Source organism: Felis catus, chromosome E2 (genome assembly GCF_018350175.1).
Source record: "Felis catus isolate Fca126 chromosome E2, F.catus_Fca126_mat1.0, whole genome shotgun sequence".
In the NCBI taxonomy this organism is placed as follows: domain Eukaryota; kingdom Metazoa; phylum Chordata; class Mammalia; order Carnivora; family Felidae; genus Felis; species Felis catus.
The window spans coordinates 17,441,879-17,467,168 of NC_058382.1; the positions used below are offsets into that span (position 1 = coordinate 17,441,879).

The following is a 25,290-nucleotide window of genomic DNA, read 5'->3' on the forward strand; positions in this document are numbered from 1 at the left end:
GATCCCGCTGGTCCTGAATTCGAGCCCCACATCAGGCTCTATGCTGACAGCTTGAAGCCTGGAGCCTGTTTCAGATTCTGTGTCCCCCTCTCTCTCTGCTCCTCTCCCACTTACACTCTGTCTCTCTCTCTCTCAAAAAATAAACATTAAAAAGAGAGAGAAAAAAAACAACAGATGGGAAATGACCTGCTCAAGGTTCTCAAGGTCACAAGGAAATTAAGTGGCAGATCTGGGGTTTGAACTAAGGGCTGGGTGTGACACCCAGGTACATGCTGTCAAAGGAGAGAGCAGTAAGCTGGAACCCTCGGCGGAACTCTGCACAGGCAGGCCAGGAGCACGGTGCTCCCACTGTCTGAGCCCCTGCACTCCCCACAGTACAGGTCCTGCCCACTCCCAGGGGGAGGCCAGCCAAGGGCAGTCTCCAGGCCTTTCCCACCTGTCTCCAGATACTGTGATCAAGTGACGACAGTCATAGGTGAACTTCATGCCAGTTACGATTTCTGAAAGCAGAGCAAAGAAGCCACGCAGGCCTTCTGAGTCACAAGGCCGTGTGGGGACGCATGGGGAGGTGTTCCACATAGGGAGGCACACCCACCTGAATGGCCAAACATCTTGGCAATGCACTCGCCCGAGTAAAAGTCAATCACCGAGATGCTTTTGTCAGAGCAGCTAGTGGCCAAGAAGGTGCCTGAGGGGTCCACGTGGACCTGCCGAGAAGAGGACCCACATGACAGTTAGGCTGCCTGCTTCTTCACTATGGTGAGGCCTGGGTCAAATGTCACAGCCTCCGCTGACGGAGGACCCTCTCATGCGGGATGCCTGGCACGCTGACTCGTCCCAGGTGCCCTCAGGACATACACCCTGCTTAGGATAAGAACTCCTGCCTCCATTTCATGGGTGAAAAAGTTACCACCCAGGCTCTGTGCTAAACACTCTGCATGTGCAAACTGATTTCTTCCAGAGAACAACCCTATGATAGGGGCTCTTTCTAGCTGCATTTTACAGGCAATGAGACAGGCTCCAGAGGAGATGACACGTGCCCAGGTCATAGCCTGAGGCAGAGCTGAGAGTCTCACCTTAAAGCCTGAACTCAACACAACCCCCTTACTTCAGAGGCTCTGAGAAGGTCCCCCAGTCTTGTCCTGATAACACAGCAGGGAGCAAGTCTGATAAGGGAGCCCAGGTCTTTGGTTGTTCCCACCACACTGTGGCCACTGAAAACAGAAGCCACTTAAATGTCCCCACTTGGGAAAAGGGCTCAGTAAATAAAGGTAAAACAGTCTGTGATACCCCCAGTTCCCAGGCAACCCTGGTCAGCTAGGCCGGAGTGGGTGCCAGCCTGTGATCCTTTGATCAGGTACCCAGGATGACACATGTCTCGGGTGGCCCATGAGGGCAGCTGACAGACAGGGGGGATGTGTGTGGTTTTCACGCAGGGGCCCCAGCTACTCACCTTTAGCAGGGACCCTTCGTCACCCTGGGAGCCCTTGTAGCACTTCTTCTGCTTCCCATTCACGGTGTTGTAGACTCTGGAGAGGTGGGGGCATAATGTGGCCAGTGGTGGCCCTGCCCACCTGCCCCCTCTTGCATTCTGGTCCTAGCCTTACCTACCATCTTCCTCTCTCCTGGAGGCCCCTTGCCACCTCTTATCTCCCATCTGATGCCTGGACTGAAATACCATCTCAGAAAATGAGATGTCCTCTCAGGCTGAGGTCAGGTAAGTTATGTATTGGGGTATCCGTTGAGTCAATGTCTGTTAACATCTGTCTTCCCCACTACAGAGCAAGCGGAGTGCTGGCACTCAATCTGAATGAGCAAGTGAAAGGGTGGAGAACCTTTTTGCACATGCTCTCCCCTCTGCACAATCCCTCTCTCCCCTCCCCCGGCTCACTCCTCCACATCCTTCCCAGTCTCAGTTCAGATGTTCTTTCCATCAAGCCCTGCTTGATCCCCAGGTAGGATCAGGGGTTTCCCCGGGGTCCCCCAGATCCACTGGGCTCCCCTAGCCCTGACCGCTCCCTGGTGTCACTGTCTAGTGAGGTGTCCACCTCTCCTCCCTCGGACTGTGAGCTCCATGAAGGCAGGGCCTGGGGCTGCCCTGCTCACTGCTGTGTCTCCTGCACTACCCTCCCAGACAGGTGCTCAGGGAATGTAGGTGAATGAATGAATTTATGAACCACATCAGTGCCTCCTAGTCACCCCACGTGGGCTTCTGGAGAGCCAGCAGGAACCCTCTGCTGACCCGGAGGCTGGGCCTGGGTGAGCCCAGTTCCTAAGAAACACTTGCTGGGTCCCTCTACCCAACCCAGCTCTTTAGGGTCCAGATGAGGAGGGGGAAGAGAGCAGGGAGATCATGAGCAGACAGAACCAACTAGGTCTTACACAGGTCCTACTCAGAAAGCAGGCTGGGCTAAGAGCCCAGCTCCTCACCTCACATTGCGGTCCTGGCAGGCCACGGCCACATACTTTTGGGTGATGTCGATGTCCATGTCATACAAGGTGGTCTTCTCTGCCACGTGGTGGGTACGGACAAAGTGTAGTCCATCTGAGGCCTGGCAGGGCAGGCAGGGCCTTCAGAGGACACCCCTGACAAGTTTCCCACCCCAGCCCTCAAGGAGGCCAACCCACTCTACCTGCTGGGCACTGCGGAAGTAGATGCTCTTGTCAGCCCCACAGCTGATCATCTGGATGTCTCTATTGCCTGGAGGAGAAGGAGGTAGTGCATTAGGCAAGGCTGGGCCCCTGCTGAGTCTGACTGGGGCCAGGGATCCTAGCCAGGGAACTCACTGCAAGGGAACTCCGGATTCCCGGAGGAGGAGAGTGGGTGCTGGGTGCAGGTAGGACTCCAAGTTGTAAGCTGTGTGTATGAGGGGGGTACAGGTGGAGCAGTGGCCTGGCAGGTCTCTGCAGAGCAAGGGCAGACAGGGAAACATGTCAGAGACACGGAAGGGGCACCACGTCTGATTTGGGATTTGGAAAGGTGATTCGGGCAGCAGTGTGGAGGCGGGACCAAAGCGGGGAGCAAGTGGAGACACGCAGAGGGTTGGGAGGCTCATGCCATCATGAACAATCAGAACACCCACATGTACGTCAGGCCAGGCCCCATTGCCACATGCGCATCGCGCATCCCCTTCTGATGGCTCACTAGCCACCCCACTGTACAATTGTGAACCCAGGGGCTTAGAGTCACACAGTCCTTGTTCTAGAGCACAGAGAGTCCGGACAGGACCAGTATTAGACCCAGGCATTCTCTGGCTAAACACTGTGCTCCAAACCCGGGCTTCCTTTCCATGCCTCAGTTTCCTGTCTGTACAACAGGCCTATGACAGCCCTTGCCCCCATGAAGTTGTGTGAAGCCTGTGGAACAGTGGCTGCCACCCAGTAAGCACTATAAATATCCTTGCTTTTCTTCTTTCTTTATAGAATTAGAATAATTACAGCAAATACCTTAGAGTTCTGGTGAGAATATAAAGACAGAACAGATACAAAACACTTAGAGCCTTGCTAAGCACAGATCTAAGCACAGTGTCCTTGCTTCACTGCAGGACATTTGAAAGGGCTCAGGCCTGATGCACAAGTTAAGATGTTACTCAAGCAGGAGTCACTGGCTCACAGAAGGCAGTGAGCCCTGTGTTGGGGAGGAAGTGTAACCTGGGAGGGACCCAAAGAGGCCTGTAAGTTACTGGTAATGTTCTGCTTCTTAACCTGGGGTGGGGAGTCCAAGGACCTAGCACTGTTAGGACACAAGTCACTGGTTATAAACAATGGGTGTGTCTGTTCTAGTTCATATGTACTGATTAAGTACCTTGATGTGGAAGTTCATTGTACTGTTCTGTAAACTATCTGTATTGTATTCATTTGTTTGGATATTTTTCAGATAAAACTGTTAAAGACTGAATCTTACCTTAGCAGGGCAGTTTCAGTCAGGTTTCGACTGGCTGGAGCCTAGTTTATACTAAAATTATCAGCGTTTTGAGCATAGCTCAGCCACAGCAGGGCACTCAGGAACTGGGGTTAGGAGTTACACCCTCTCAGACTGGCTGGGGGTTCTAATGAAAGCCCACACCTTTCAAGAGATGGCCTTAAGGACCAACTCCTGGGCCACCCCTTGGCCAGTCATCACCTCTCTTGGATCTAGACCATTCGTGAAAGTTGATGTCACTGCTGGCCAAACTGCTAGACTTGCTGATTTATTCTAACTAACTCTATCCCATGGAATGAACAGGTTTTTAAAGATGTCTGAAAGTTTTAGCTGATCAGCTTTGGTTGTCTTCATCAAGACACGTCAAACATTGTTAAATTGTTTTTGTCCATTGTTAACTTGTTTTGGCTACGGAGAGGTAGGGCAGAAAGCGGGGAGGATCAAGGGACATTAATACATTCTCAGTCACAAGATTATATGTAAAAAAAAAAAACCTCTTCGTAGTCAAGAACTTGGAATGAGTACATAGATGTATTCTCTTCATGAGTACATTCTTCTGGAATATAGTTTTGAATATGCTCTTGGGTTCTGATCAATTAAATCTCATAGGACCTGCCTCCTCTCCCCTTGGAATTCCTTAGGACCAAACCTTCATACTGAATCTTTTGAGTCTAAAGGGAATCCCTTTGATTTCCTGGCTGAGGATGCACTTTGGAGGGCAGCCCAAGGCAAGATCCTAAGCCTGCACCTACTGCTGTGTGACTCTCGCTGTAAACGAGGTAAGGAATGGACTAACTGCAGTGCAAGGATCCTCCCCAGCACAGAATTAGCTCCCGGCAACCTTTGCAGTCACCTGTTTTTCTGCCAAAGTCACCAGTGCCCATCCCGCGGTCCTCTCACAGGATTGGCACCCCGATTTCTTTTTGGGGAATGGCATTCACCTAATGCCAGTCCTTCTGGATCAGTGGTGGAGGCAGGTGTGGGCTGGGGGCACGTGAGTCAGACCTGGCCCAAGAAAACACCCCAAAGCCCTGGCACCGATAACTGTTCTGAAAAGGGCAGGTGCCTCAAGCCTGCACAAGGGAATTCAGCTCCCAATTTCTGCCAAAATTGATAGGAAGAGGGGAAATCTCCTTCGAGTGGCACAGTGACACCCAGATGCTGCCCACCACAGAAAGGTGTAGCTGACAGAGGGAGTCTTGATGATTTTAAAAAATAATAATAATAGAATAAATCAACCTTTGGATCCAGCTGGGCCTGAATCCAGTGCTTGCTTTTCCCTTTTTTGTTCAAACTAAAGGGAGTCTTGTTATTACGTGTAGCCAAAGGGGTGCACCAACCAAGGCAGGTGAAGCAGGAAGGAAAGGACTCACCAGCAAACTTGATGGCCGTGATGGAGGAGGAGTGGTCATCCAGGGTCTGCTCCAGATTGTAGTTCTTCTCCACATTCAGCACGTGGATCAGTCGGTCCCGACTGGCTGAGGCCAGCAAGGTCAGTCCTGTGAGTGGACAGGGTGGCACTGGGTTCTCAGGAGGCTGCCTGATGCCTTGGCCTCCCAGAGAACAATGTGACTGAGCTTTCCAGGCCTCGAAAAAGGGGTCTTTGGTGCTGTGACTGCAGCCACCTGGCCTCAAAGCCCGCAAGGGGCCATTCCCCCAGCTCTGCAGTCTCTCCCCAGAGCCCCTCAAACCTTGGCACTTCACATCTCATGCCCAGTTCGGGGGGATGAATCTTGATGTACATGGACGCTCTGCCACCTGTGCCCATAGCAGACATCCCAGCAGAGCCCAGCACTCCTTCCTGCCAAGGCCAACTCTTTGGCTGCCATGTGAAGCCCAGCCAACTTCTCAGCCTCCCCAGAACACTGCTCCTTCACTCTCTGAACTCTGGCTACCTGGGTCTCGTCCAGGCCCTACTGACAACCCGCTGCCACACTTCCTTCTGCCAATGGGTCTTCCCTGCTGGCCCCCTCAGACAGTGCCAACCCTGGTCGCCTCGCATGTCTGAGGGCTAACACGTGACTTGAGGTGGAGGGGAGTTCATGAAGGATGTACTGAATGAAAAGAGATTTGAAGAAAAACTGGTGGGTGGTGCCTGGGTGACTCAGACAGTAAAGCATCCGACTTCGGCTCAGGTCATGATCTCATGGTTCCTGACTTCGAGTCCTGTGTCAGGCTCTGCACTGACAGTGCAGAGTCTGCTTGGGATTCTCTCTCTCTGCCCCTGCCCTGCTTGCTTGCTGTCTCTCCCTCTTTCTCTCTCTCTCAAAATAAATAAACTTAAAAAAAGAGAAGAAAAGAAAAGAAAAGAAAAACTGGTGGGACAGAGGGTGCAGGGACAGAGGGTGCAGGGAAACAAATAAGGAGAAAAGAGTATGGGAAAGATTGCTAACATATCTATTCCTGCCAAAATGTTCTATTCCTGCCAAAAATGTATCAGCAGAATCAAATCATGAGGAAAACAGACAAACCCAAACTGAAGGAAATTCTGTAAAATGGCCTATACTCTGCAGAAAGTCAAATCACAAAGACAAAGTAAGGCTGTGGAAATGTTCCAGAAAAAAAAGTGACAAAAGAGCTATGAAAACTAAATTGTGAACCTGGACTGGAAAAACAAAGGTGCTACGAAGGACAATATTGGGATAGCCGGCAAACTGGGAGTAAGGACCACGGAGGAGATAACAGAACCATATAAAGTGAAACCTCCCATTTTTTTTTTTTTTAAGTTTATTTATTTATTTTGAGAGAGTGAGAGAATACGAACAGGGGAGGGGCAGACAGCGAGCAAGAGAGAGAAAATCCCAAGCAAGCTCCATGCTGTCAGCATAGGGCCTGATGTGGGGCTTGAACTCATGAACTGTGAGATCATGACCTAAGCCTAAATCCAGAGTCAGATGCTTAATCGACTGAGTCACCCAGGTGCCCTGAAACCTCCATATTTGATAAGTGCACATGGTCCTGTAAATGGATATCCTCATTCCTAAGAAATGCTCACAGACACATCGAAGAGTGAAAGATCATGCCTTCAACTTAGTCTCAAACAAGTTAGCCAAAGAAATGTATGTGAGAATATTTTATGTCCGTGTGCATAGGGACACACACGTGCACAAACACAGAGATAGAAGTGGAGATGGGGAAACAGGTAAAGTCATATATACAGTCATAGGGTCAGATAGAATTTAAAAGAAAAAACCCTGAGGAATCTGGGTGAAAAGAATATGGGTATTCATTCTAATCCTCTTGCAATTTTTCTGTAGGCATTGAACTTTTTCAAAATAATATGGTTGATCTGTGATATATAATATAACTGTTGCTCTCTTTTTTCCAGCAGAGGATGAGCTCATTCATACTTTCTCTCACTCAACACTCACCTCTTTCACCTCAAAGCTATTCAGAGCTCTGGGGACCAGGGTAAGCAAGTCAAGCCCAGTCTTGCCTGCCCAAGTCTTGCATTCTAGAGTCCTGGCTACCCTGGTCTCAGGGCCCGGTGACAGGGCTTACTACACACAGGACTGCCAGCTGTCACTCACAGCCCCACGAGACATCAACCACTCATTTCTGTGGCTTGGCCAGGGGGGGAATGCTCTCCTGCTTTCCCCCTACCTGCCCCTCACCCCACACAGGTTTACCTGTCTCAGGCTTGGAGTACTCCAGGCACAGCACCTCAGCATCATGGGCCTCCACCTTGACCAGCTCGTCCATGAAATGTAGCTCGTGGATCCTGGGAGACATACGCTGTCCGCTGTACCCTGCCCGGAGCCCCCACCCCTCAGCACTAGGTGTTCTGCAACTGCTAGAAAAGGTCAGAGCAGCCCGCCGGGCAATGTGGGAAATTCCTGCCCCGGCCAGCTAATCTAGATGCCCAATCATTCTTCTCCTCTAGAAACCAGCTATCTTAAAGGTAGCAGTGCCAAGCCTGGACCACCTAAGCAGCACCCAGCCCCTTATGGTTCCATGGGCCAGGACTAGGACAGTCCTCTGGGAGAACAGGGGTTAGGACAGGGCTATATCAGAGGTGATTCCTGGGGGTGGGGCAGGGGCCAGGGGTCAGAGGTCATGCTCAAGGATAGGACCTATAGGTATGGGACATTTGATTCCTATCTCTCATTCTTAAAGACTCTCAAATCTAAACTTTCCTCATTCTCTCCAACTGAAACCAAACAACACGCCCTCTAGGATGACATAAGAGACAGTCACTCCACGTCCTTCACTCTACCTGTCATCTTAGCTTAGCCACTGGCCTCTCCTGCCTCGGTTAACCCATCTAGAAACCAGCTGCTAAGAGCAGCATTTCCACCAGAGGGTGGGTGAAAGGAGTAAGTGTCAAGCCAGTGGCCAGTCAGGGAAGAGTGCTACGTCCATGTTGGCTCGCTGCTGTTTTCACCATTCACAGCAGAGCGCAGTCAGTGTGAACGGCCCACAGACACATTCGGTTTGCCTCACACGGTGATTGGTGTCCAAACAGTTGCCAGCATTTAAAAATCAAAGAATTTCACAGAGAAAACTCAGCCCTTTGCTCTACTTGGACGATGGGAACATGTGACAATGCAGCCTGCACTCCTGCTGCCACACGGTGGTGCCCCTTCATGGAGCACCTGCTCTCCGGCTCCCTATCCCTTTCACTCCTCCAGTCTCAGCACCCAAGTGGTCATAGCTGTCATTCGTCAACTTAAACCTCGTGATGGGGTTCATATTCTGTCAGCGCCTATTGGGCCGGTGACATCTTAAAAAACCTCTACAGTGTGGGAAAACAGCCTGAGCCCTCATATGTCCCATCCTCCTGCCCCCCCCATGCCACCAGGACCCCCCACGCTCCAGCTGGCATCCTCTCTGTCCAGAACTGTCCCCCTACCCTAAGGTCACACATGTGTGCCTGTCTACAACACGGGCACAGTTCACAAGCCCCAGCTGCGGAGGTCCCTGTGGCTGCCCTATGTCAGCCCTCCGGAAGACGCTTCTTAGCTTAAAGTCGTCAGGGACAGCTGCTTTCCAGCTTGCTAGTCACAGTCCCTCATTCCCAGTGGGCCGGCGGGGGTGCCGAGGCCAGGGCTCCTTCACACCACCGAGTATCCAAGCCTGAGCTGGGAAGTGTCTGCTAATCACCCTCCAGGGCTCACTTGCCTCAGATTTCCACTTCGGTCGCCTGAAGCCAAGTGCTGGCCATCAGGACTGACCTGCATGACCCGCACCCCAGCTTTCACGTCCACAGGCGTCCCGTTCTCACCCCCCCGGTCTGGGAAGTGCGACGTGTCCTGCAGGTGCTGGATGTCATTCTCTACGTACACTACCTTCAGCAGGGTCTGCGGAGGGAGAGGGCTGAGGTCAGTGCTCTGGAAGCGCCAAAGCACCTCTGCAGTCCTGTCTCCCCACAGCCGGCCTCCCGTCCTTCATTAGCTCCAGAACTCCAAATCTGACCTTCGCTACTCAGAGTGACTGTTTCCTAGTCCCCCTGGCAGCTGGGTGAGGCTCTGTGGATACATTCTGGTCAATGAGATATGAAACAAGTGAGAACACTCTGCTTTCTTTTCCTCCGTCCTGCTGCCTGGAGCTCCCGCAGCCATACTGGATGACAAGGACAAGGATGACTCCAAAATGGCAGTGTGGACAGCTAAAGGCTCTCGGGTCTCTAAGGGCTTCCTGCAGCTGCCCAAACAGCCTGGACTGGTGACCTCCAGACTATTTTTATGAGTCAGAAAACCAAACTTTTCCTCTCGGCTTTGGGTTTTTCTATTGTATGCAGACAAATATAACATGTATATCACACAGGTGCAGAAGAGAAGGTGGTAGTACTGGGTGGGGGGGGGGGGGTGAGGGGAGTAAAAGGGCACCTGCTACACACACCCTGCATTAAGGGCCTGTTTTGTTCCAGCCACAGTGACTGCTCAGGTTTTCCAACTCCCCAAACTCTTTCTCACCTCAGGGCCTTTGCACAGGCTATTCCCTTGGTGTAGGACACTCTCCCCTCCCCTCTTTGCTCATCCCTATCCTCCACATCTCAGCTCAGTTGTCTCCTCCTCCAGGAAACTGCCCCTCACACTACAGATAAAATCAGATGACACTGTTACATATCCTACTAACACTTCACAATTTATTTCCATGCTTATCATGCTTATGATTATACCATAATTTGTGCAGTTATTGGTGCCTCTCCCTTCTAGACTGTGGGAGCCACAAGGGCAGAAGGAGGGTCTTAGTCACTGATGTGTCCCCAGCATGCAGCATAGCACCTAGCATAGATCTAACTAAGCATCTGCAGAATAAATGAATGCATGAATCAGATCTCAGCTCCTAAGAGAAGCTCCCTCACTGACCTAGCAATATCAACCATTTCTTCAGCCCCCCCAACATCATGGCTCTCTTTGGGACGCTGCCAGCACCCTCACCCAAGGCTTCACTGTGTGGCAGTTAGCTAGACAGGGGAAGCCCCTCCCTGATTTGGTCTGTCAGGTGTTCTTCCAGAGAGTTCTGACTCAAGACCTGGGGAACAATTTCATTTCTACTGAATATGTCAGGTTGCCTGGAGTAGCTGTGTTGACACACCTAGAACGCAGGAGCTGATGGGCAGAGAGAAGCAAAGAGGACAGACCACACTACCTCAGAAAGAAAAAGAGGGAGAGAGTGAGAGACAAGAGAGAGGGCGACAGAGTGTGACCGGTCTTGCTTCCTGCTTCTTGCCCTCAGTGAAACTTAACACCAAGGTCCATAAGACCCCCTCTTGTCCCTATATCCTACTTAAAGTTTGTCTCAGTTCCTCCTAAAATATGGTTCATAATTGAGCCACTCACATTACTGAAGATATTTTTCTGCCAGTGAGAGTCAGGGCTGCTATCCATGTTCCAAAAGCGGATGGTGTTGTCTGAGGAGCAAGTAAGAAAAGATCCTGATGGCAGACAAGCTCTCTGATCTTCAAACTCCGGATACACCTACAGTCCCCAGAGAACAAGGCAAAGGGCGATTCATTACAACCATGTCAGTGGCAGCATTATGATATACTAGTGCATTTTGGTGACAAAAAGTATGTGGCAGATAAACAGGCATGGCGTAATGCCTTCTATGTTAAAAATGAACAAGAAAACAAGGACACCGAATGCTACTATATATTGTCCATGCTCCATCTTCAGCCCAGGCCATGAAACATCCCCACACGTAAATTTCCAAGGCAAATGGGCAGCTCCATCAAAAATCACTAAGCACAAAAGGAAACAAGGTACCATGAGCAAGAAGCAGCAGAAATAGCCATCCAGCTTCAAATACTGGAATTATCACACAGAACATAAAATAACTATGTTTAACATGCTTAAAGAAACAGAAGAGCTTTGACAAGAGTAAAAGTATGACTAGCCGACCATAAACTATAAAGACTAACCAAGCAGGGCTGAAAAACAACAAAATAGAACTATTTCTAGAAGCAAAATGCAGGTCAGACAATCAAAAAGATGACATATAGAGAGATTTCAAATCTGGAAAACAGGGTTCTGAGGAAATGATAACAGCAGTAGCACAGATTTTTAATCTAAAATTGCCACATCAAAATGAGCAACCAGATATCAAAACCAAAACCCCACAGACAACACTTACAGCAAAATTAGGTGATACGATATTCTCATAACTCCCAAAATACAAGCAGGTAGGGACTAAATACCTCCAGTAGTTTGTCAACATGTATATGAGAGAACACAGAAGGAAGCAACTTTGTTGTTCTTTGAGTAACTCTGTTCTTTGAGTAACTCTGAGTATCCTTTGAGTTACCCAACAAAGGATAACCCCAAAATAGCCAACGGGTGTTCACAGGGAAAGTACAACAGTTCAAATTGAACAGCAGTTCAAACCGGGAGGGTTTTATCCACTCCAACAGTGGTTGACTGTGTGTTTTGGCAATTAGGTCGGAAGGGGCTGGAGCTGTGAAGATCCTGTGAACTCTTAACACTGACCTGCCGTGGCTCTCACCCATGGCCAAAGGCCCACCCAGAAGGAAAACAAGACTGATCAGGATAGACACTGGAGAGCCAGAGTAAAGAGGAGGCTTAGAAAAAGGTAGGGGCACAACACATAAATAGGAACATAATAAGGAAATATCAGAAAGCAAGCTGCCATATTTTTTTAAATAGTATAAAAATCATAGAAGATGGAATCCTTTCTTGGGAAGCTAGAAAATCTGCCCTCAACCACACCAACTTCTGTTTTTATTTTTATTTAAGTAATCTCTACACCCAAGGTGGGGTTCAAACTCATGACCCTCAGATCATGGCTCCATGGACTGAGCCAGCCAGGTGCCCCATGAACTATACCATTTCTAAAAATGAAAACAAAAAAGGACCAAACTCCAGTCCCAAACAAAGTTACCCTTTAAAATAAAAGGAAAAGAAAGAAAGCACACCAGAAACATATTTCCCCAAAACAAAACCATTTCCCAATTAGGAAATTCAGAAATAAGATGGCAGAATTCAGAGTTAGAAATAAATGAAGAGATCATTTCAGGAATAAAAACCAAATTAGAAGGAATCCAAAAGCGAATAAACACAAAAAGGTAAGGCATGAAGAAATAGGTAAAAAGGGGGCTTTTTTTTTTTATCTTTTAAGTTTATTTATTTATTTTGAGAGAGAGACAGAGGGGGCCAGAGGGGGAGGGGCAGAGACAGAGAGAATCCCAAGCAGGCTCCACACTGTCAGCATGAGGCAGAATGCGGGGCTTCAACCCACAAACCATGAGATCACATGACGTAACTGAAACCCAGAGTCGGACACTTAACCAACTGAGCCACCCAGGCGCCCCTAAAAGGGGGAAATTATTAAAAATAAAACAAATGGTGAAAGAACTAAAAGGATTTGAGAAAAAGTGACACTACTGGAGCTAGGCAATGAGAATCCAACATATAGATAATAGAAATCCCTGAAGAAAACCAAACCAAGGGAACAGAAATACTAAAATGTATACAGCAGGAATAAGTCTACCTATAAAAACCAATACCAAGATATACTCTAGAGTAACATTACTAGGCCTAAAAGTAAAAGCAAGAAATCCTTTGGGCTTCTAGGCAAGCACAGAAAGTGACTTAAAAGGGGAAAACAATCAGACATTTCAATAACCATAAGAAAATGAAATCATGTATTTAAGAGCGACAAGGAAAGAAAACATGAGCCAAACATTTTCTATCCAGCAGGAGTGACTTTCAAGTATAAAGGGCAAATATAAACTTACCAATATGCAAAAACTCATATTGGGAGATACTGTCCCCATGAACTGTTCCTGACAAATCTCCTAAAGAATGAGCTCCAGGGGCACCTGGTTGGCTCAGTCGGTTAAGCGTCTGACTTTGGCTCAGATCATGATCTCATGGCTCGTGAGTTTGAGGTCCACGGGCTCTGTGCTGTCAGTGCAGAGCCTGTTTCAGATCCTCTGTCCCCCTCTCTCTGCCCCTCCCCCGTGCTCTCTCTCAAAAAAAAAAAAAAAAAAAAAAAAAAGGAGCTCCAGACAACAAAAACAACTAGAGACATCAACATAGATTAAATATATAGTTACTCGTAGAACAAAGAATAAATGAGGGTCATGTGACATCACTGAAAACGGCACAGTGGGGAGAACTCCAAAAAGCTATCCCTCCACCAAAGCAAACTTAAGCTCCAAAAAACTGTCAGAATCAACTTTTTCAGAACTCTGGAATCTAACTTACAATAACCAGGGAGAGCTTAAAAAAGAAAGAAGCTGCTGCATTTTGACATTTAAGGAAACTGCTGTCAAATCACGACAGCCGACATCTCAGATAATGGAAAGACTTGTGACTACACGTGAAAAAGAACACAATCTTTACAAAAACAGTTCAGAAAAACCACTAAACAACTACAACCCACACAACAAACCCCAGCGTGGAGAAGAATTTGATTTCCAGAGTCATCACCTTATAAAAATCAAAATATCTAGGTTTCAACAAAAAAAATTATGAGATAGGCAAGAAAAGAAGAAAATAAAAATAAATCCCATCTTAGGAGTAATTACCTTAAATGTAAAGGCATTAAACTCTCTAATAAAAAGGAAATTATTGGCAGACTTCATTAAAAAAAGATCCAACTCTCTGTTGTCCATAAGAGGCTACTTTATATCCAGACACATACAGGGTGAAAGTAAAGTTATGTAAAAAGATACTCCATACAGGAGTACTACGTGGCAATGAGAAAGAATGAAATATGGCCCTTTGTAGCAATGTGGATGGAACTGGAGAGTGTGATGCTAAGTGAAACAAGCCATACAGAGAAAGACAGATACCATATGTTTTCACTCTTATGTGGATCCTGAGAAACTTAACAGAAACCCATGGGGGAGGGGAAGGGGAAAAAAAATGAGGTTAGAGTGGGAGAAAGCCAAAGCATAAGAGACTCTTAAAAACTGAGAACAAACTGAGGGTTGATGGGGGGCTGGGAAGGAGGGAAGGGTAGGTGATGGGCATTGAAGAGGGCATCTTTTGGGATGAGCACTGGGTGTTGTATGGAAACCAATTTGACAATAAATTTCATATATTAAAAAAAAAAAAAAAAAAGATACTCCATTCAAATAGTAACCAGAAAAGAAATTTGCATGTATATAGTAGTATCAGACAAAATAGAGTTTAAGTCAAAAACTGTTACAAGTGGGGGTGCCTGGGTGGCTCAGTCAGTTGAGCATCCCTCTTTGGATCAGGTCATGAGCTCACTGCTCATGGGTTCAAGCCCCTGTTGGGCTCTGTGCTGACAACTCAGGGCCTGGAGCCTGCTTCAGATTCTGTGTCTCCCTCTCTCTCTGCTCCCCGCCCCCTCATCCCCACACTCACACTCTGTCTCTCTCTCTTTCAAAAATAACTATTTTTTAAAAAATTTTTTAAAACTGTTACAAGTGACAAAGAAGGGCATTATATATTGATAAAGGGGCCAACCATCAAGAAGATATAACACAAACATACACACATAAGAGCAGAGAACCAAAATACACGAAGCAAAAACTGACAGAATTGGAAACAGCATTATAACAGTTGAAGACTTCAACATTCTATTTTCAACAAAAGATAGTTATAAGAAATTATCAATAAGGAAATAGCGGACTAGAAAAACACTATAAACCAAACAGACTAACAGATATGTAAAGAATACTCCACCCAATAACGGCATAACCCACATTCTTCTCAAGTAAACATGGAGCATTCTCCAGAATAGACCACCTATAAGGTAACAAAAGAAGTCAATACATTTTTTTTTTAATTTTTTTTCAACGTTTTTATTTTTATTTTTGGAACAGAGAGAGACAGAGCATGAACAGGGGAGGGGCAGAGAGAGAGGGAGACACAGAATCGGAAACAGGCTCCAAGCTCTGAGCCATCAGCCCAGAGCCTGATGCAGGGCTCGAACTCACGGACCGCGAGATCGTGACCTGGCTGAAGTCGGACGCTTAACCGACTGCGCCACCCAGGCGCCCCAAGAAGTCAATACATTTTAAAAGACTGTAATCACACAAACAATCTAATGACAGTCAGAATGAAATTACAAATGACAGAAGGAAATTTGGAGAATTAACAAATATGTGAATATTAAATCACGCACTGTTACACAACCAATGGATCAGTGAAGAAATCAAAGGGAAATTAGAAAATACTTTGACACAAGTGAAAATGAAAACACAATATACCAAAACTTATGGAATGCAGCAAAAGCAATACTCAGAGGGAAATTTATAGCTGTAAATGCCTCCATCAAGAAAGTCTCAAATCAATAATGTCTCACCTTAAGGAACTAGAAAAGAAGAGCAAAGTAAACCAAGGGCTGGCAAGAAGAAGATAAAAATTACAATGGAGATAAGGTTGTTGTTGTTGTTGTTTTTTTCAGAAACAGAAAAGCTGATCCCAAATAGTGCCAATATTGATAAAGAAGAACAAAGTTGTAGGAAACACACTTCCTAATTTCAAAACTTATTACAAAGCTACAGTAATCAAAATTCTGTGCCATTGGAATAGAGATAGACATACATCAATGGAATATAACTGAGGGTACAAAATTAAATCCATACATCTATGGTCAATTGATTTTCGACAAGTGTGCCAAGATTATCCAAGGGGAAAGAATAGTCTGTTCAATAAACAGTGCTGGAATTATATACCCACATGCAAAATAATGAAGCTGGACCCTTGCTTCAAGTATAAAAGTTAACAAAAATTAACTCAAAAGAGACCAAAGACCTAAATGGAAGAGCTAAAATAATAAAACCCTTAGAAGAAAAGTAAATCTTCATGGTTGTGGATTTGGCAATGGTTTTTTAGTTATGACACCAAAGATACAAGCAATAAAAGAAAAAACTAAATTGAACTTTATCAAAATTAAAAATCTTTGTACATCAAAGGATACAAGAAAGTGGATAACATAAAAATGGAAGAAAATATTTGTAAATCATATATCTAATAAGGATATCCAGAATATGTAAAGAACTCTTACAATTCAAAAGCAAAAAGACAACCCAGGTAAAAACTGGACAAAATATTTGAATAGATATTTCTTCAAAGATATACAAATTACCAACTAGCACATAAAAAGAAATTCAGTATCATTAACCATTAGGGAAATGCAAGTCAAAACCACAATATACTACCATTTCACAAACACTAAGATGGCTATACTTCAAAAATCAAAAAAAAAAGTGTTGGTAAGGATGTGGAGGATGGCTAGTGGGAATGTAAAATGATGCAGCTGCTGGGAAAAGTTTGGGGGTTCCTCAAAAAGTTAAACACAGAATTACCATATGACCCAGCAATTCTGCCTACCAGGTATACCACCCAAAAGAACTGAAAACAGATGTTCAAACAAAGCTTGTACATGAACGTTCATAGCAGCACTATTCATAAAGCCAGAGGATGGAAACAACACAAATATCCATCAATTGATGAACAGATAAACAAAACACGGTATATCCATACAATGGAATATTATTCAACCCTAAAAAAGGAATGAAGTACTGAAACATGTAAGTAACCACGTGGATAAACCTTGAAAACATTAAGTGAAAGAATCCAGACACAGAGTCTACATATTTTGTTTTTCCATTTGTATGAAATATTCAGAACAGGCAAAGTCATAACGACAGAAAGCAGATTAGGGTTGGGGAAGTGGGAAAAGGGATTGATTGCTTGGGTACAGAGTTTCCTTTTGAGGTGATGAAAATGTTCCAGTGCTGGATAGTAGGGATGGTTGTATAACATTGTGAATGTATTGAATGCCACTGAATTGTACATTTTAAAATTATTTAAATGGTGAATTTTATGCTATGTGTATTTTACCACAATATATATGTACACTTATTACCCTCCCCCAAATAAATGGGGTCATAAGGAAGAGAATGTGGTATATAATGGTATATAATGATCAAATCACACAGAAATAGTATAACTATTTTTAAAAATGGGGGTGAATGGAGAGAACATAGGCAAAAAAATTGTTTTAAACTCTTTTCAAAATTGAGTCATCACCATTCTCAGACTGTTGTACATATAATGTGGTAATAAGTAAATGATTAACTGGGGAGATATCCTAATTCCATCAGCCCCCATGTCTTTAGGATTCTGGAAGGATCAATCCAATACCTATGAGCATCCCCAGCACTCAGACAGTGAATTTGAAATACCAGTTCACACTGAAAACAAAACAAAAACTCAGGGCTTCTTCAAGAAATGGTTGATTCCAGGTCTGGGACAGGAAATGTACAAGATGCAACTGGAACATCTCGTCATCTCCAATAGCAAGGAAGCTACCAAAGAAAGATTACTAGGGTCATGTCCAAAGGACTCAGGAGCCAACTTAAAGAGGCTCCCACTGGTCAAAGATGGGACAATTTAAGCTTTAATAATGTTAATAATTGCAATGGATTAAAATATATCCAATATATTTACATATATGAGTTTAGAATGATATTAAATAAAAACAACTAGTTACCTTTAGAGGACAGGGAACCAATTCATTATCTTGGAAACTGGTAAATAAAGGGAAAGAATCAAGCATTTATCCTGCCTTTCCTATATGAAGTGTACCACTGGGTGACCAAATGGTAGATGAGGGGAATTGTTTCTTCATATAAGTAGTCCAACTAATAAAAAGAAATGATAGAATTAGAATATCACCATATTGCAACCCCCAAGGAATAAATGGATCTATGCATTGAGCACCAATAGCTGCTAACAATAATTAATAAACTGTACATTTCTTTTGTGTGGTTTTCTAGATCTGTTCTATTTATAAAAGGTATGAGGGATAGAGACAGGACATTGGAGTTACAGATGAAGAGAAAGAACAGGGTAGAGGCAATTATTAAGTCTGTACTGGCTGTTCTTTCCAGAACTGATAAAAAGATGCACCCACAGATATTTTTGTTGAAGAGACAGATATATAAATAACAGGTGGATGCAAAGAAAATGAACTGAAAGAGCATATACTAAACCAACAACAAAGGTGAGGGTGAGAGAGAGGATTGGGGGATAGGGAAGTGATCAAAACAGTCTTTAGCTTTGAAATATTTCACCTGTTTTTCAAGGAGAATATATTTATACACAAAAATTTAAAGTTATTTAAACAACATGCTTGTTAAGAGAAAAGTGCTATCAGCAGAAAACTCAGATCTACGAAGGCAGATGGATTCAAGCAGTCAAAGGGCTAAATAATGCTTATTCAAATGGATCAAGTTATTTCTCCCAGTTGTGAACTGGGCCACCAAAAACATAATTTCTCTAGGACAAGTGCTCTATCAGTAAGAAATCTGAAGGACAAAAAAAGAAAAAAAAAGGTAGAATACAATTATTTCCCCACTGGTTGTCTTATGTGCAAGGACTTAGAACAGCTTTAGAGAATAAAAACATCCCAAAGACTCATTCTCAGAAAACTTCAACACTTAGAAAACCACTAAACAACACAAATGGCCTCCACAGCAAGCTCTCCAAGGTACACATGCTCTTGACACTGTTCTCCCCAGTGGCCACATGCCTCGCTTCCTGCAGGTCTCTGCTTGAATGTCATGTCCTCAGAGAGGACTTCCCTGATCATTCCCCTCTCTAGAATAGCACCCTTGATCCCTTTTGCCCTACGCTGTTTTATTTTTCTTTGGAGAGGTAGTGCTGCTTGGTTGGTGTTGATGACGTGTGGGTTTACTCTCCCCCCCGAATGCAGGACTTTCATCAGTTTCCTTCCCAGCTATGTCTCCAGCACCTAGATAGAACAGCATCTGGCACAAAGTTGGGATCTTGTGAAGGAAGAGCTGAATGGGTTCCCTAAACTGCGGAAGCTTGCCCCAGATGAGCCCCAGATGGGAGCCGAGCAGGGGCAGAGGGAAGAAAACAGGGACTCACCTCCACGTTCCAGACGTAGGAGCTGTGGAAGAGCTCCGACCACATCTTGCCTACTTTGTTGATGTCTTTGACATCCCAGATGTAGATGCTGTGGTCCTTATACACGCAGGACAGCCACTGATGGATGGGGTCGAAGGTCAGTGCCACCGTATCCGGGTAGACTGCTTCTGCCTTTCTGTGGAAGAGGAAGCTAACAAGGCCACATGTGCCATCAGTCACCATCAATGTCACTGTGAGTAGTGACAGCTGCTCCTGGTGACACCTGAGCTAGCTGCCTCTTGCTTGGCAATGCCATTCCTTATATTTGGAGTGGTCCATCTCCCACTCCAACTCCACTCCTCCTTCCTCCTTCCCAGTTCCTTTGCTTTTGCTTCTAGTCCAAAGGTTGTAAACTGGAAGCTTCTGGCTGGCCCCTGAGAACATTTGAATTTTTGACTCCTGTTGACATCTCTCTCCCTTCATCTAATCCAACCCAAGCTCCATCCTCTCTCTGAGCATGGAAGGATGATGGGCACATACCATCAGTTCTCAGTTCTCTCTCATTGGCCCCACCAACATGTGATCAAAAATCCCTATGCAAGGGGCTGGGGAGCTGTCCCCTGACCTGGGGCCTCCCTACAAAGGCTACAGTTTACTGAGCATCTATGACACGCCGATCTGAGAGCTTTAGCGACACTGAATTCCCAGTCTCCATGAGAGGTAGGTCCTACGTTTTACAGACACCAAACAGCCTTACAACAAAAGGGGAAGATACAGCACAGCTCAGCCCTTCCACCCCCTCTCAACATGGCAGCCAGAGGGATCTAATGCTCAAGGCCTGACCTTATAACCAATGCCAATGCCTGAAATCAGGCTGCCCACTGACATCAGAAAAGACTTCCTTTATTGGAAGGAAGCTTCCCCTGCCAGTCTCCATAAATGTTCAGACCTGTCTCCCAACATCTTCCCCTGGTACACTAGGCTCTGATCACACAGTCCCTAGCTGTTCCTGCAACACACCAAGCCCAGGGTGTTTTTCCCTTCAGGTCTTTACGCTTGCTCTTGGGACCCAGCTCTCCACACAGCTGGCTCCCTCTCACCAAAGACGCTTCCCCTGGCTGCCAATCAACACAGCCCCATCCCCGGGCACTTTCCTTTCTGAGTCCCTGCTTTATTTCACCCCAGCATTTACGACTATCTGAAATGGTCTCGTTTGTGTACTTGCTTATCATCAAGCTCCCTCACTAGACTGCAGACTTCATGGTGGCAGAGATTTTGCTGCCTCGTTATAGCTGTCTCCTTCCAGCCCAGGGCTGGCCAGATAGGTAGATGGGGCCGGAAGCATGAGTGAATGTCAGTGGACAGACTGAGTGGGCTCCTCTCCTTCCCCCTGCTGGGCAGTACCTGGGCTCCAAGCCCTGGGCCACGTCCACCCCAAGGTAGTGCGGTTTGGGCAGGTTCGCGAGGTACTGCAGGCTGCGGGCCTGGAAGATGCGGACTATCCCATCTGTGCAGCCGCAAAAGATGAGCTCCTGGCTGACACACAGGCAGGAAGACAGAGAGACCTGTGGGGGCAAAGGGAACACAAGTGTACTTGGTGTTCCATGTGGCCCAGTTCAGGGACACAGGGACTAACAGAACAGCCTCCAGAGAAGCCTTTTAGTTCTTTAGGTCTAAGAAGTCTATTTTAGCAAATTTTAAGACTTTTGAAATCAGGATGTAGCAGTCACCATTGAAAGAAACATGCCAGCAGGCAGACAGAGGCACAAATTATGACAGAATTGTTATTGTTTACAGAGGAACTCAGCTGTGTGTGGAAAATAATCTGTTCAGCAGATAGTGACTTCAGATAGGTAATTTGCAGTAACAGGGTTGAATTTGAGGCTTACATTTTACTCCTTATTGTTTGAAAACAACCTCATAGAGATTATACTTCAGAGCAACACAGAAAAATGTTACCGTATACAGGAAAGACAATTGGGCCATCTATCCTGCCAGAACACACAGATGGACAGGGCAGGAAGTGCCAGACCTCTGGATACACATTACAGGAGTTTGTCCAAGTCTAGAGGAACTTAATTTATAAGTTGTCATTTATGACAACTGCTCAGGGGCTAACCATCCATCTGTCAAAAGCTTTGGACTTGCTTAAGCTGCCCAAGTTCTAGAAAGAGGATTCAAACGAGAAAAAAACAAATGATGTTTAACCAACTAGGAAAAACAGATGAAACTCTGAATTCTTCCACAGGCCTGACACCATTCCTTTAACCCTAAAGGTGAGTTCTGGAGGGGAGCCACAAGAGCAGGAGTAGGATGGGGTGCCTGGGTGGCTCAGTTGGTTAAGTGTCCAACTCCTGATCTCAGCTCAGGTCAGTCTCACAGGGGAGATAGAGCCCCACATCAGGCTCTGCACTGCTTGGGATTCTCTCTCTGCCCCTTCCCGACTCGCATGCTCTTTTCTCTCAAAAAAAAAAAAAAAAAAAAAAAAATCAGGAGTAGGAAAAGGAGGGAAAACCATTATGCTCCTGCTGATAGCCAATGGGCATCCAGTCTCAGAACAGGAAGACAGTTTGGATTCAAACCCTCAGATCCTGAAGAAAAGTAGTTCTGCAATTTATAGATGTAACATCCTTTATTTTATTTGCTTGTTTATTTATTTATTTATAAGTTTTTATTTATTTATTTTGAGAGAGAGAGAATGAGAGTGGGAAGGGGCAGAGAAGAATCCTAAGCAGACTCACACCGTCAGCCTAGAGCCCAACTCGGGGCTCAATCCCACAAACTGAGATCATGACCTGAGCTGAGATCAGGAGTTGGATGCTTAACCAACTGAGTGACCCAGAAGCCCCCATCCTTTGGTTTAAAATGTTATAAGAGGGGGCGCCTGGGTGGCTCAGTCGGTTAAGCGTCTGACTTCGGCTCAGGTCATGATCTCATGGTTTGTGAGTTCCATCCCCATGTCAGGTTCTTTGCTGACAGCTCAGAGCCTGGAGCCCACTTTGGATTCTGTGTCTCCCTTTCTCTCTGCTCCTCCACTGCTCATGCTCTCTCTCTCTCCTTCAAAAATAAACATTCAGGGGCGCCTGGGTGGCGCAGTCGGTTAAGCGTCCGACTTCAGCCAGGTCACGATCTCACGGTCTGTGAGTTCGAGCCCTGCATCAGGCTCTGGGCTGATGGCTCAGAGCCTGGAGCCTGCTTCCGATTCTGTGTCTCCCTCTCTCTCTGCCCCTCCCCCGTTCATGCTCTCTCTCTCTGTCCCAAAAATAAATAAAAAGTTGAAAAAAAAAAAATTAAAAAAAAAAAATAAAATAAAATAAACATTCAAAAAAATTTTTAAAAAAATAAATAAAATGTTTTAAGAGCACCTCAGTGGCCCAGTCAGGTGAGCACCCCACTCTTAGTTTCGGCTCAGGTCGTGATCTCATGGTTCGCAAGACTGAGCCCTGCAATGGGCTCTGTGCTGATAGTGTGGAGCCTGATTGGGTTCCTCTCTCTCTATGCCCCTCCCCTGCTCACACTCTCACTCTCTCTCAAAATAAATAAACTTAAAAAAAAGTTATGTATTTTTAACATAGTCTTTTTTGACTGAAAAATGAAGTCAATCATACCTTAGATTAAAAAAAAAAATGCAGTCCTCCCACCAGTTAAGAGTGCTCAGTGAAGAAGAAAAATGGGAACTGGATCAAACAGTGACAGGAGAGCGATTGTAACCTTGACCCCATTACAGGGTACCAGGCACTGTGCTGAGCACCTTCTATATATTACCTCATGGGACTCCCTTATTAACTCTGTGAGGTAGGCAGCAGGATTTCCATTTTACAGATGAGGAAACTGAGGCTCATTGAGGGAAAGTTACTCACCAAAAGTCTCACAAGCAGAACTTTTGAGAGGTTAAACCCAGAGTTAGTGGAATCAACTACCCGGCAGGGACATTACTGAATGTCCCTAGAGACACACATCCTGGGAAGAGTGTTTTCCCCACTGATGGCAGACAGGGAGGGTGGGGTACCTTCAGGTTGATCCACTTCTCCAGCACCCTCTTCTCATTGAACTGGCAGAGGAGGCCCGAGTAGGACACACAGAAGGTATTGCCTGCCATCTGGCCCCGGCCACAAGCCACGCCACAGAAGATGTTGTTGTGCAGCTCTCCCAGGATGCCTGAACGCCCTACGAGGGGCACCGTGCCCGTCACCTGGAGGCACAGCAGGGCATAGTAAGACACTGTCCGCATGGCCTCGACCCCAGCAAGGTCACAATGGGACTCTCATGACCAGACGATATGACACATAGCTAAACAGAAGGGCTCGAAGGCATTCCTCCAAATGGAGGAGAAAGGAAGAGAAAAGCAGAACAGACACTTCTAGGCAGAGTGGCTGGAAGGTGGCAGTCCAGAAAAGAGGTCTGGCCCCAGGGTCCGTGTGTCGGGAGGAGATTTCCCAGCAGGGCCTGACAGCACCTGAGCTGTCTGAGCTGTCTGAGCAGGCCCAGAAGCAGAAGCTGAACCAGAGGCCAGACAACCTGAGATCACTGGCTCCAAATCTCAGGTAGAAACAGTCCACACTGCCCCTAACGGTTAACCGCCAGGCCTGGCTAAGGGGACAGGGGCAGAAACCTACCTTTGCTTCAGTGGAGACTTCCAAGAACCAGAACCTCACATGCCGATTCCCTACGGTGACAAAATAGCTGCTGTCCTCTGAGAAAGAGAGGGCGATGACCCTGCATGATACCTTGTTGGAAGCCACCACAATGTCTTTCTGGAAGAATCAATGCACAGAAGTTCACGCTAGCACCCAGCCATTGGATCATTTGTGCCTGTGCCTGAGCCCTGTATCACTCAGCCATCGCCTGCTCCAGGTCAGTTTTCCTGGGGCCCTCTGGGCCCTTGGGGAAACCTACGTGTGGCACTCTTATCTTTACTAATCAGAGGAGACTGAGGTTTGGAAAGGTTTCCATGCGTGAGTAAGTTCCAGAGCTCTCCCCAAGAGTCCCAGCTCTACAGCTCACACGTGGCAGAGCCTTTGCAGGATGAAATCCTCTCCATTGTCCTATATGGTAGGTGCTTCTCCCCACCTCTGCCAGGCTCAGAGAGGTGGTGTCATGTGCTCAAGATCACAAAGCACGTTGTGAACAGAGCCAGGATTTGCCACCCACTTCTGCCACCTCCAAGTCCTCCCCTAGCTGTTCCCAAATCCAGCCTTCAGTGCATATTAACTCACTGAATTCTCACAACTCAACAAGGGAGATGCTAACGTATCCCTTTTACAGATGAGGAAACGGACCCACAGATAAGTAAAGTCACTTGCTCAAGGTCACAGCTGGTCAGTATGAGAATAATTATGTAATTCTACTAGTTAGAGCTTGTCGTATGCCTCACAGTAAGTGTCTAAAACTGGGATCAGCATGCACTAGGTGCTCAATAAATATTTTCTGGATAAATGAACACTTTACCAAATTATCTCATTTAAGTTCGCTCAATGCCTGAGCTGCAGGGTACCCCCACCAGTCTTCTCACCTTCCAGTCCCAGACGTTGAGTACCATGTCGTGCTGGTAGCCCATAGACACGATGTGCTTCATATTGGGGGAGAAGGCCACACAGGCCACGCCGTACTTGTGGCCCAGCATCTCTGCCACCTGATTCTTCTCATCCACATCCCAGATGCGCACAGCAGGCCTGTGCCCGTTCTGGGGAAGGTTGGGCCATTACTGCTGCTGGGATCTGCACCAGGAGGGGCTGGAAGGGCTATTGGGGCTAAAATTGGCATTGCCCCAGTATGCCCCAAAGCCACCTCCCCCATCTGCCATGGGGCTTTCTGGCCCAGGAAGAAGCTATTCTAAGGGCTTCCCACACCTACTGTGGGGTAGAAGGAATGGCCCCAAGATCCCTCCCCACCCACTCACAAACACAACTCACCTCCCCCGTCACTATGTACTTCCCATCAGGGGAGAAGGCCAGAGCACTCAGCGACTTCCTGAGGGAAGGGAAAGGCGCCAGTCATTGGTTCCAAGGAGGGTAGGCAGCCAGACCCCAGCCTGGCTGTGCTCAC

The 25,290-nt window shown here is 46.4% G+C and overlaps 1 protein-coding gene across 5 annotated transcripts in view; it reads right to left on the bottom strand.

The window, feature by feature from the left end:
- The window catches only part of WDR62 (WD repeat domain 62), a 44,530-nt gene that overhangs the window by 11,502 nt on the left and 7,738 nt on the right, over nt 1-25,290 (bottom strand). For 4 of the 5 annotated variants that reach the window (XM_006941438.4, XM_011290033.4, XR_006590751.1 and 1 more), the window contains exons 4-18: nt 25,158-25,215; nt 24,758-24,928; nt 23,862-23,999; nt 23,255-23,437; nt 20,650-20,810; nt 19,267-19,456; nt 10,708-10,845; nt 9,044-9,222; nt 7,552-7,643; nt 5,296-5,421; nt 2,634-2,701; nt 2,431-2,552; nt 1,454-1,529; nt 596-707; nt 437-500 (exon numbers count right to left, since the gene is read on the bottom strand). In XM_006941438.4, coding sequence (XP_006941500.2) covers nt 437-500; nt 596-707; nt 1,454-1,529; nt 2,431-2,552; nt 2,634-2,701; nt 5,296-5,421; nt 7,552-7,643; nt 9,044-9,222; nt 10,708-10,845; nt 19,267-19,456; nt 20,650-20,810; nt 23,255-23,437; nt 23,862-23,999; nt 24,758-24,928; nt 25,158-25,215 — 1,878 coding nt within the window. The remainder of the gene's footprint in view (nt 1-436; nt 501-595; nt 708-1,453; nt 1,530-2,430; nt 2,553-2,633; nt 2,702-5,295; nt 5,422-7,551; nt 7,644-9,043; nt 9,223-10,707; nt 10,846-19,266; nt 19,457-20,649; nt 20,811-23,254; nt 23,438-23,861; nt 24,000-24,757; nt 24,929-25,157; nt 25,216-25,290) is intronic. The other variant, XM_019818674.3, reaches the window with a different exon arrangement.